Raw genomic sequence first — 11395 nt, forward strand, 5'->3', positions numbered from 1 at the left:
AAAAAAAAAAAAACCCACACTCCCCCACCCCACCGAGGAGGACTAGGTGGTCAGTCAAAGAGCTGCACAAGCATCTCCTGGGATTGTGACTCACTTTGTTCTCTATTCCCACCTTGGCCCTGGGGTCCAGGACTCTTGGGACCCTATTTCTGTTGCAGAGGCTCCGTTAGAGAGCACCTTACACCTCGAGGAGTTTAAGGATCTGACAGAGGAGAGGCAAGGTGAAACAGAAACAAAACGGGATGGGAGAGAAAGGGAGCAGGCAGGTGGCACTGCCCTCCAGAATGGCCTTGAGTCTCCACTGGAGCCCAGTGGTGTCCACGGCCCACACTGAATTTCAACACAAAATAATCCGCTCAAATAGATTTTCCTTTTCTTTCTCAGTCATTTTCTTTTTCTGGTTCTTACTCTCCACCCCCCGTCCCCAACCTCCCAGTTCTGAGGGAAAGGCCACAGACAGATGAAGCAGCCCTGGCCTCCTCCTGTCGGCACCCCCAGCCCAGCCCCACATCTCTGGGGAGGGGGTCCAGTCAAGCCAGAGAGGACCGGGTCTAGAGGGCCAGGCTGCCTGGACGGAGGGGCTTTCCTCCTTCCCAGGGTTCCCCTCCCATACCCAGCTCCCTTAGAAGCATCTGCAGCCTCACTGAGCCAGGGTCCCTGGGGCCTTGCTCCTCTGGGCTTCTTCTGCCAGGACAAGAACAGGCTTTCAGGCTCGGGGAGGGAGTCAGGCCCCCTCACGCCCCAGTTATCACCGCAAAGCAAAGTCCAGGGAAGGCGGGGGAGTGGGCAGGGCTGGGTTGGGGGGTGCCGGTTGGAGAGCCAGGTCCTTGCTGGTAAATCAAAGCTGGTTTCCCAGATGGAGCTGCAGCCGCTTTGATTTCTCGAGTTGCCCCCCTCCCCCTCTACCTCCTCTCACCCCCGGCTCCAGGGTTTCAATTCCTCCCTGAAAAGCAGTGGGGCCTCCTTTCAAACCAGCCCAGCTCCTCCAACTCCCAACAACAGCTTAAGTTACAGGAAAGAGAAAGGGGAGGGGGTGAGGTGGCCCAGCCTGGAGGAAAAGGAGAGAAGTTCTGGGAGGAGGGAAGGGGACAAGGGAGAGTGGAAAGAAAAAGGGAAGAAAGAAAGAGGGGGGGAAAAGGGCAAGTTAGGAGATGGGGTGCAGCCCCAGGAAAGGAAGTGTGTGTTCTGCTGGATCAGGTGGGGAGCCCCAACCCGGACGCAAACTTGTCTTGGCTCTCCTTCCCTCGTGAGCACCCCCATCCCTATCTCGCCCAGGACCCCTCCACATCTACAAGTCTACGGTTCAGGCTCCCCCATTCCTCTCCTCTTGGCATTAGGTTCTAGAAGTTTCCAAGAGACAAACTATCTGACTCACTCATTCCCAGGGATGCTGATTTCCTGGGCCAAGAAGGCAATCACCCCCAAGAACCTCACTAACCAAACTCAGCACTGATTTTTTCAGCTTTGTTTTCCCCAGTCTGCTCTGAGAAGCCCACACCTTGCTTTTGCTCGGCCTAGGCCTGGGCTAATGAAAATGCTTAATTAATAGATCATCTGTTATATCTGTTTAATCCTTTTGTGGCCCATTTTGCCATCCAGAGACCTTGGGAAAGGGTGCTGACAACGTCTGTACTCTGCCAATTCCCTACTCCCTCTGTCCCCAGAGCTTGTCCCTGGAACTTGAGCGGAGGAGGGTGAAGTGCAGTGAATGGGACTTACAAATTGGGGCTCCAGGAGTCCTCGACTTCCTGATTATTCTGTGCCTGAAGGGCTGGTTTCCTGAGAACTAAATGGAGGATGGAGTTCAGGGAGAGGGAGTTTGGTATCTCACCTGAAGGTGGATTCCAGGCTCAGGAAGAGAGGAGGAAAAGGAAGCTTCTCGAACAGCAGAGGGATACCTTGTGGGTTGGGAATGGGGGTAACCAACTAGAGTCTCTGAAGACTCAAACCTGTTTTCCACCTAGCGTCCAGAACCTACCCCATTGATAGTAGAGTACTTTTGCTCAATCAAACCTTTGAGGATTCAAGGTATCTGAAATCACAGTCTCATCCTCAGTCCTCCCCTTCCTGAACAGATACACACACCCCTGCCCTTTAGGGTGGAGGAACCTCAGCGTTTCTGGAGGAAAGAATACTGACCCGGGATTGAGGAAACAAAGAGGGGGCCTGTAACTGCTAGGGAGGATGATTCCTCTGAAAGGAGGGGGTTTTAATGCGAAAGAAGCAAGGAGACAGGGACGCATACAATTACCAGGACTCTTCTTTGCAAAATGAAACGTCAGAGGGAATTCCCTGGCAGTCCAGTGGTTAGGATGCTGAGGGCCCTGGTTCAATCCCTCGTTGGGGAACTAAGATCCCACAAGCCGTGCGGTACCGTAAGAGTGGGGAGTGCCGGGTAGAGACCCCCAAGTTTCCTTAGTTGGGAGAAGTTCCCTGCGCTCTCAGAGCATACCTGTCGTGTGTTGGCTGTTGTTGACTGGCTATAATACACAAGCCTTTCACCTTGTCCAGGTGGCATCCAGCAAGGGCTGTTGCGATGATCCCAATGTATTCTTTTCACATCTGGCCCAAAGGTAAAATCCATAGACTTTAAAAAAATTAATTAATTTGCCTGCATTGGTTCTTAGTTGCGGCACGTGGGATCCTCGTAGAGGCTCTTGGGCTTCTCTTAGTTGCAGCGCCTGGGCTTTCTAGTTCTCGCGCACATTCGGTTGCCCTGGGCGTGTGGGATCTTAGTTCTCCTACAGGGGATCGAACCCATGGCCCCTGCATTGGAAGATGGATTCTTAACCACTGGACCACCAGGGAAGTCCCAATAGATGTTTTTATGATCCCCTCATGCAGATGAGGCAGCTGAAGCTAAGGGAGGAAAATGACTTGCCTGAGACCACTCAATAGGCATAGGTGGAGCGAAGCCTGCAGCCCCAAGGCATTCTGAGCCCCAGACCAGGTTTCCTTCCTCTCCACCAGCTATTTGCTCTGCTTTCTGGTAGGGTTGAGACTTCTGCTCCAACAGACCATCCCACGGAATGGAGTGGGTGACTTTTTTTTTTTTTAATATTTATTTATTTATTTGGTTGCACCGGACCTTAGTTGCCACACGCGGGATCTTCGTTGCCACATGCGGGTTCTTCGTTGTGGCATGCGGGTTCTTTAGTTGTGGTATGCGGGATCTAGTTCCCTGACCAGGGATCCATCCGCCTGCATTGGGAGTGTGGATTCTTAGCCACTGGACCACCAGGGAAGTCCCTGGGTGGCATCTTTACAGTGGGCTCTCAACAGTTATCCCAGATATCAGATTTGTAAGCCAAGAGATAATTGACAGTAGTGTCCCAGGATTTGGGGCAGAAGTGGCAGTGCACTGGGCACTGGGAACACTTGGGTTCCCAGTCAGTAGCAGAAGCCCCAAACCAACCGGAAATATTCCTCAGGAAGGAACAGTAGCCAGGTTCTCCGCAGACCATCACCCGCTAGGCTGTAAGCTCCCTGAAGCTGCAGCCTAGGTCTCTGCAGACTTTGTCGGCTTTGCATATAGTAGATGTTCAATAATTTGTTGGATTAAAACAATAGCTATTATTTACCAAGCTTTTAGCCTAGCATCAGGTCAAGCGAGTGCCATAATCTATCTCATTTAATTCTCACAACTGAGACAAGGTAAATAAAAATTCTGACTTGAGGGCTTCCCTGGTGGCGCAGTGGTTGAGAGTCCGCCTGCCGATGCAGGGGACACGGCTTCGTGCCCCGGTCCGGGAAGATCCCACATGCCGCGGAGCGGCTGAGCCCGTGAGCCATGGCCGCTGAGCCTGCGCGTCCGGAGCCTGTGCTCCGCAATGGGAGAGGCCACAACCGTGAGAGGCCCGCGTACCGGAAAAAAAAAAAAAAAAAAAAAATTCTGACTTGAGACTCTCAAGATCCAGGAAAAACAAGTCTGAGACATTCTCCTAGAATCTTTCCTGGCCTTACCGCTCCTTCTCAGTGTTCCTCCTCCACAGTTCATGGTCCTGAAATATTGACATCCCCGAAACTTTAGTCTTCTCACCCAATCCCCTTTCACTCGGTGATCTTAGCCATCCCCTTTCCCTAGGTGATCTTAGCCAATCTCATGGCTTCAACCACAGGCTAAAGGTACCAGATCTAAATCTACCCAGAGTTCCTTCCTGGCCCTGTGTTAGAATAGCTAACCGTTTTCTGGACATCTTCTCTTGGACATACTATAGGCTTGACCTGGCTTGACTGTGCTCATTATCCGCCTGTCCCTGCATTTCCTAGCCTGGTTAATGACATCAGGGCATCTAGATCGGAAAACTTGGTTGGCCTCCTCCCTTACTCTCTCTTCTCTACACTGCCTTGGCTCAGTTCACGCCCTCAGCATCTCTTGCCTGGTCTGTTGCAATCTATTCCTAACTGGTATCTCTGACTCAGCTGACTCAAGTCATGATCCTCCTAACTGTCCAAATGCACCATCTAAAACTTAAGTGTGGAGACTTCCCTGGCAGTCCAGTGGTTAAGACTCTGCCTTTCCAATGCAGGGGGCACGGGTTCGATCTCTGGTCGGGGAGCTAAGATCCCACATGCCGTCCCACATGCCTCATGGCGCGACCAAAAATTTAATAATGAAAAATAAAAAAATATATAAAAGTTAAGTGTGACCATTTCACTTCCCTAAACAGTCCAGTGCATCTCCACCTCCAGGAGTCCAGATTATGTGCACAGTATCTCAGGTCCCTACTTATTTAAAACCTCCTCTGCCGGGACGTCCCTGGTGGTCCAGTGGTTAAGAATCCGCCTTCCAATGCGGGGGACGAGGGTTCGATCCCTGGTCGGGGAACTAAGATCCCACATGCTGCGGGGCTACTAAGCCCAAGCACCACAACTACTGAGCCCACAGGCTCTGCAGCCCGCGTGCCACAGCTATAGAGAAGCCTGTGCGCCGCAGCGAAGAGCCCTCACGCTGCAACAACGATCCCGCGTGTCGCAACTAAGACCCGACGCAGCCAAATAAATAAATAATCAATCAATTAATTAAAATAATAATAATAATAAAAATAAAACCTCCTCTGCCATCACTCTCCTAGATGTTCACGGGGCTCTAACAGGACCAAAGTGCTTGTATACTTGTGCCCCCTGCTCCTTCCATCCATTTCACTGCACTACACCCTTGCACATGGTGTTCTCTCTGTCTGGAAAACCTATCCCTGCCTTGAGATTGTAAGTTCATATATTTTTTTAAATTTATTTATTTATTTATAGCTGCATTGGGTATTCATTGCGGTGCACGGTCTTTCTCTAGTTGCGGCGAGTGGGGCCTACTCTTCGTTGTGGTGCGCAGGCTTCTCATTGCGGTGGCTTCTCCTGTTGCGGAGCACGGGCTCTAGGCGCGCAGGCTTCAGTAGTTGTGGCTTGTGGGCTTAGTTGCTCCGTGGCATGTGGGATCTTCCCGGACCAGGGCTCGAACCTGTGTCCCCTGCATTGGCAGGTGGATTCTTAACCACTGCACCACCAGGGAAAGCCCCTAAGTTCACATTTGTATACCTAGCACCTTACACATGGTCTGCAAGGCCCTGCAGGTGTCACACCTGCTGGCCTCTCTTTACCTCATCCTATTTTACTCCTCAGTCCAACCTCAGAGGCCTCCTCTGCCCTCTCCAACTCAATCAAATCCTCTCCCCAATTATGCTTTCATAGCACCATGGACTTTCCCTTCGTAGCACTCAATCCTGTGGCAATTTAACATCCATTAAAGTGACTATGTGGGCTTCCCTGGTGGCGCAGTAGTTGAGAGTCCGCCTGCCGGTGCAGGGGACACGGGTTCGTGCCCCGGTCTGGGAGGATCCCACATGCCGCGGAGCGGCTGGGCCTGTGAGCCATGGCCGCTGAGCCTGTGCGTCCAGAGCCTGTGCTCCACAACGGGAGAGGCCACAACAGTGAGAGGTCCGCGTACTGCAAAAAAAAAAAAAAAAAAAAAGTGACTACGTGATGACTGTGAATCTCTCCCACTATAATATAAGCTCCACAGGAATAGGGGTTGGGTCTGATGGTCAATATATATTTGTTAAGTGTGTAAAAGCACACAGTTTTTATAGACATTAGGGGCTGTGTGGTGTAGGAGACAGAACACAGCTTTAAGATTCAAGCAGGCCTGGGTTTAAATCTCAGCTCTGCCATTTACTACGTGACCTTGAGAAAGTTGCCAAATCTCATCAAGGTCAGATTCTTCATCCATAAACACAATGCAATACCTACTTTGTAGGCATACACATAATGTATGCACAGTGCTTAGTAAGTGTTCGATAAACCTTAGTAATTACAATTACTAGGTATCCATTTCAGGTAAAAATGCTAGATAAATGTAAGATCTTCATAGAATCACTTTTCTTCTGGGATACCGTAAAGTTGTAAAGGGCAGGGATGCTGCCATTTTTCTCTGTTTTGTCCACAGCACCTACCACAGTGGTCTAAAATCAGAAGACTCAATAAAAATGTGTTGCAGAATGAAAGGTTGACTGAGTGAATGAAAGGATGTCTTTTATTTCTTTTTTCCAGCTTCAGCTCCCCCTTTGCCTTGGGGGTGGCTGGGGAAGGGATAGCTGTCACTTGTCACTCAAGCCTGGCCCAAGGGTAGGAAAACAGGTTTGTCGTGGAAGGAAATTGAAGATGCTGCATTTCTATTGGAGATTTACTCTCAATTTCCTATCGGACTGTGAGAGCTTCCTGAGTAGAGTGGAGGAACCTGTCTTACTCATTTTTTGTTTTCACCGCTCAGCTCAGAGGCTTGGTGGTACCAGCTTTAGAGATGACCTGGAGGTAGAGTAGGAGAGGAGATTTGAAGAAGCAGCACCTTGGGCTTAGTTTGGGTCCCACAGAGCAGGACAGCACAATTTTCCCATCCCTAGACTGCTCTGGGGTGAAGGTGGACTTGTGGGTGGAATGGAAATAAAATGGAGAGCTAAGGCATAGCCCCCTGATTTTGAAGGGAATCTTTCTGCCTAAAGTAGTGAAAAGTCGACCTCTCCAGGAAGTGATAAGGAGAATTTTCCTGTTGTAAAGAACCTGAAAATCTGTATTTCATTCAATCAAGAAAAAACAAAATTGAATCCTATCAAACCTGGATCCATTGTTTTTATCCATGACTTAGAATTTTCTTTCCTTCTTCCTATTCTCTTCTTCTTTTTTTCTCTTAGGTTTCTCTTTTTGTTGTTGTTTGTTTTTTTGTTTTCTTTTTTTTTTTTTTTTTTTTTTTGCATTACGTGGGCTTCTCACTGCTGTGGCCTCTCCCGTTGCGGAGCACAGGCTCTGGACATGCAGGCCCAGCAGCCATGGCTCACGGGCCTAGCCGCTCTGCGGCATGTGGGATCTTCCCAGACCGGGGCACGAACCCGTGTCCCCTGCATCGGCAGGCGGACTCTCAACCACTGCGCCACCAGGGAAGCCCTGTTTTCTTTTTAAAGCAGTTCTTTTCTAGATTGGATCAGGAAACAGCTCGCCAGGCTGGGAGGATTTGGCCCAGACAGAGAAGCAAAGGGGTTTTCTAAACTCAATTTTCTTTCTTCTTTTTACGTGTCCCCCCTTCCCTCTGAGAGACAATAAAAATAATTGATCCATCATCCAGTACCAGGCCCAGGAGATTTACATGCAAATTCCCCCTCTCCTCCCCAGAACCCCCTCTCAAACTTAAAATCCAAGAAGGGAGAAAACAGAAGAAAACCTTTCTAAGCTAGCCGGAACCCTGCTGGCCACCGCCATCCACCCCCAGCCAGGTAAGTGTGGGTGTGTGTGTGGGGGGGTTAATCCACACAACCCCCCAGCCTCCTCCCTCGCCACACACACCACCCGTTTCTGGTGTGGAATCACTTAAGATTTGGGTAAAACTCCCCTCTCTCCTAGGAGACCAAATCTGGAAGCTTTTAGGGGGCGGGGGCAGAGGTGGAGAGAGAGGAGGAAAATTCCCCCAAACGTCCTAAAAGAGTCATCTCTTCAGCTCAAAACTCCTCGTCATCCCCCACTCCCCACCATTAACCTCCGATTAAGACCTCCTCGTTATGGCAACTAAACTTTACTTTGCATGATTAAGATTTGCCTCGGAAGAAAGGGGAGGGAGAAGCCGCAGCTCTAGGCCATTCTCCTTCACCTCACCCCCTCCCACCCCCGCCCCAACCCTCCAGCTCAGGGCCTCTGAGTTCCTGAGTTTTCTCACTTTGAGGTGCCACCGAACACAAAGAACCATAATGGGCTCCTTTGTGCTCGCTACGGGGCAATTACGCCCCGGAGTCCAGGCCCCTTTAAGAGCCTCTTAAAGAGACAGGCTCTCGTTTTCCAGAGGGTTATTTAAGGGTGTATGAGGGGGAGGAGCGAGGCAAACTCCTAGGGGTCTACATATAGGGCGACAGGAAATTTTGTCTGGATTCCATGGGAAGGAGCTGAGAGAAAAGTCTTTGTAAACTGATAGTTTTTAAAAAATCTCTCCCTTAAACAATTTTTTCTCAAACTTATATATTTTTTTTACTTGATCTGAAAAATTGGACTGGAATAGGTGGGGTTCGAGGAGCAGGGGCGGAGGCAAGGATTTAAAGAGACCCTACCCCGGAGAGCGCCGTGGCCCCCCGGAAGAAGAGTGATCCAGGGTTGAGTGACTCGGGTCCGCCGCAGTTCGGGGAACGTGTGTCTCCGGATCTCGCCGCCGCGACTCCAGAGAAATCCCGTGCTGGGCAAAAAGCCCTTAATATAATAATAGCTTGTCTCTTTAAAAAGCAAAAGGAGGGGGGGGCGAAAGTTTTGTTGGCATCTGGTTTCTGATCTCATTATGTTGTGGTTGACCAATCCAGCCCTCGGGGCTGATCCTCGGGTTTAAATCTCATTGGCCGAGAGAACATTTTGGGATGGTGCTTAGAGCTCGACGGGGCGGTTTCAAGGATCCCTTTTTTGGGGGGCTGAGGAGAGGGCGGGGCCGCCGGCGGGGGCCCCCTTGAAACCGACTAATTGGGATCGGAGAGGCCGAGGTGAGGGCTGGAGGAAGGCACAAAGGAGTCGCTGGGCGGAGAAGGGAGGGGAGAGGCGAGAGGAGGAGGACGAGGAGGAGAGAGGGCAAGCAGCGCGCGGTGTCTCCGGCGGCTCAGTCCGACCTCGGCGAGCCAGCGGGCGGGTGCGCCGCCCCCCTCCCCCGCCCGGCCTCCCCAACTCGGCAGCCGCGAGCAAAGTTTGCAAAGAGACGCGGGAGGCGGCGGCCGCGGCGAGGCGGCGGCGGGGAAGGCGCGCGGTCTCGGGGCTGGGGGCGGGGGCGGGGGGGCGTCCGGGAGCCGGGTGGGGGGCGGCGGCCAGCATGCGGCCCCGCAGCGCCCTGCCCCGCCTGCTGCTTCCGCTGCTGCTGCTGCCTGCTGCGGGGCCAGCCCAGTTCCACGGGGAGAAGGGCATCTCCATCCCGGACCACGGCTTCTGCCAGCCCATCTCCATCCCGTTGTGCACGGACATCGCCTACAACCAGACCATCATGCCCAACCTTCTGGGCCATACGAACCAGGAGGACGCAGGACTGGAGGTGCACCAGTTCTACCCACTGGTGAAGGTGCAGTGCTCGCCCGAACTGCGCTTCTTCCTCTGCTCCATGTATGCACCCGTGTGCACTGTGCTGGAGCAGGCCATCCCGCCGTGCCGCTCGATCTGTGAGCGCGCGCGCCAGGGCTGCGAGGCGCTCATGAACAAGTTCGGTTTCCAGTGGCCGGAGCGCCTTCGCTGCGAGCACTTCCCCCGCCACGGCGCGGAGCAGATCTGCGTGGGCCAGAACCACTCGGAGGATGGCGCGCCCGCGTTGCTCACCACCGCGCCGCCGCCGGGCCTGCAGCCGGGTGCGGGGGGCACCCCGGGCGGCCCGGGTGGCGGCGGCTCGCCCCCGCGCTATGCCACGCTGGAGCACCCGTTCCACTGTCCGCGCGTCCTCAAGGTGCCGTCCTATCTCAGCTACAAGTTTCTGGGCGAGCGCGACTGCGCGGCTCCGTGCGAGCCGGCGCGGCCCGACGGCTCCATGTTCTTCTCCCAGGAAGAGACGCGCTTTGCGCGACTCTGGATCCTCACCTGGTCCGTGTTGTGCTGCGCCTCCACCTTTTTCACCGTCACCACGTACCTGGTGGACATGCAGCGCTTCCGCTACCCGGAGCGGCCCATCATCTTTCTGTCAGGCTGCTACACTATGGTGTCGGTGGCCTACATCGCGGGCTTCGTGCTCCAGGAGCGCGTGGTGTGTAACGAGCGCTTCTCCGAGGACGGCTACCGTACGGTGGTGCAGGGCACCAAGAAGGAGGGCTGCACCATCCTCTTCATGATGCTCTACTTCTTCAGCATGGCCAGTTCCATCTGGTGGGTCATCCTGTCGCTCACCTGGTTCCTGGCGGCGGGCATGAAGTGGGGCCACGAGGCCATCGAGGCCAACTCGCAGTACTTCCACCTGGCCGCATGGGCCGTGCCCGCCGTCAAGACCATCACAATCCTGGCCATGGGCCAGATTGACGGCGACCTGCTGAGCGGCGTGTGCTTCGTGGGCCTCAACAGCCTGGACCCGCTGCGGGGCTTCGTGCTGGCGCCGCTCTTCGTGTACCTGTTCATAGGCACGTCCTTCCTCCTGGCCGGTTTCGTGTCACTCTTCCGCATCCGTACCATCATGAAGCACGACGGCACCAAGACGGAGAAGCTGGAGCGGCTCATGGTGCGCATCGGCGTCTTCTCGGTGCTGTACACGGTGCCCGCCACCATCGTCATCGCCTGCTATTTCTACGAGCAGGCCTTCCGAGAGCACTGGGAGCGCTCGTGGGTGAGCCAGCACTGCAAGAGCCTGGCCATCCCGTGCCCGGCGCACTACACGCCGCGCATGTCACCCGACTTCACCGTCTACATGATCAAATACCTCATGACGCTCATCGTGGGCATCACGTCGGGCTTCTGGATCTGGTCCGGCAAGACGCTGCACTCGTGGAGGAAGTTCTACACCCGTCTCACCAACAGCCGGCACGGCGAGACCACCGTGTGAGCCGGAGCTCCGGCGCCGAGTCCCCAGCCGGGCCGGCACCTCGCGCTCCGCCCCCAGGGAGGGGGGGGGCGCTCCTACAGACTCCTTATTTTATTTTTTTAAATAAAGAACAATCGAAACCATTTCCTTTTTAGGTCGCTTTTTAAAGAGAACTCTGCCCAACACCCCCACCAGGTTTGTAATTAAAACTGTAAATAGTTTCTGTAAATTTAATTATATATTTTCTATTTAAAAGAAAAAAGGAAAAAAAAAAAAGTGGGGGGAGCAGTGAGGGGCGCCAGGCCTGAGGAATGGGGAAGAGGGGGAGTTGGGGGGCTTCTCCTTTCTTCAGTCCCCTTTCAAACACCACCCCCTACTTCGGTTCCAGTATTTTGGTGATTT

At 53.3% G+C, this 11395-nt stretch overlaps 1 protein-coding gene across 1 annotated transcript; it reads left to right on the top strand.

The window, feature by feature from the left end:
- Positions 1 to 9316: 9316 nt before the first annotated feature.
- On the top strand, positions 9317 to 11014 carry FZD2 (frizzled class receptor 2; the record flags this gene model as incomplete). Its single annotated transcript, XM_079726382.1, has 1 exon — positions 9317 to 11014. One exon carries the CDS (start codon positions 9317 to 9319, stop codon positions 11012 to 11014), a length of 1698 nt encoding a protein of 565 aa, XP_079582508.1.
- Positions 11015 to 11395: the final 381 nt, after the last annotated feature.

The sequence above is a fragment of the Hyperoodon ampullatus genome (genome assembly GCF_949752795.1).
Source record: "Hyperoodon ampullatus genome assembly, chromosome: 19".
NCBI classification, from domain to species: domain Eukaryota; kingdom Metazoa; phylum Chordata; class Mammalia; order Artiodactyla; family Ziphiidae; genus Hyperoodon; species Hyperoodon ampullatus.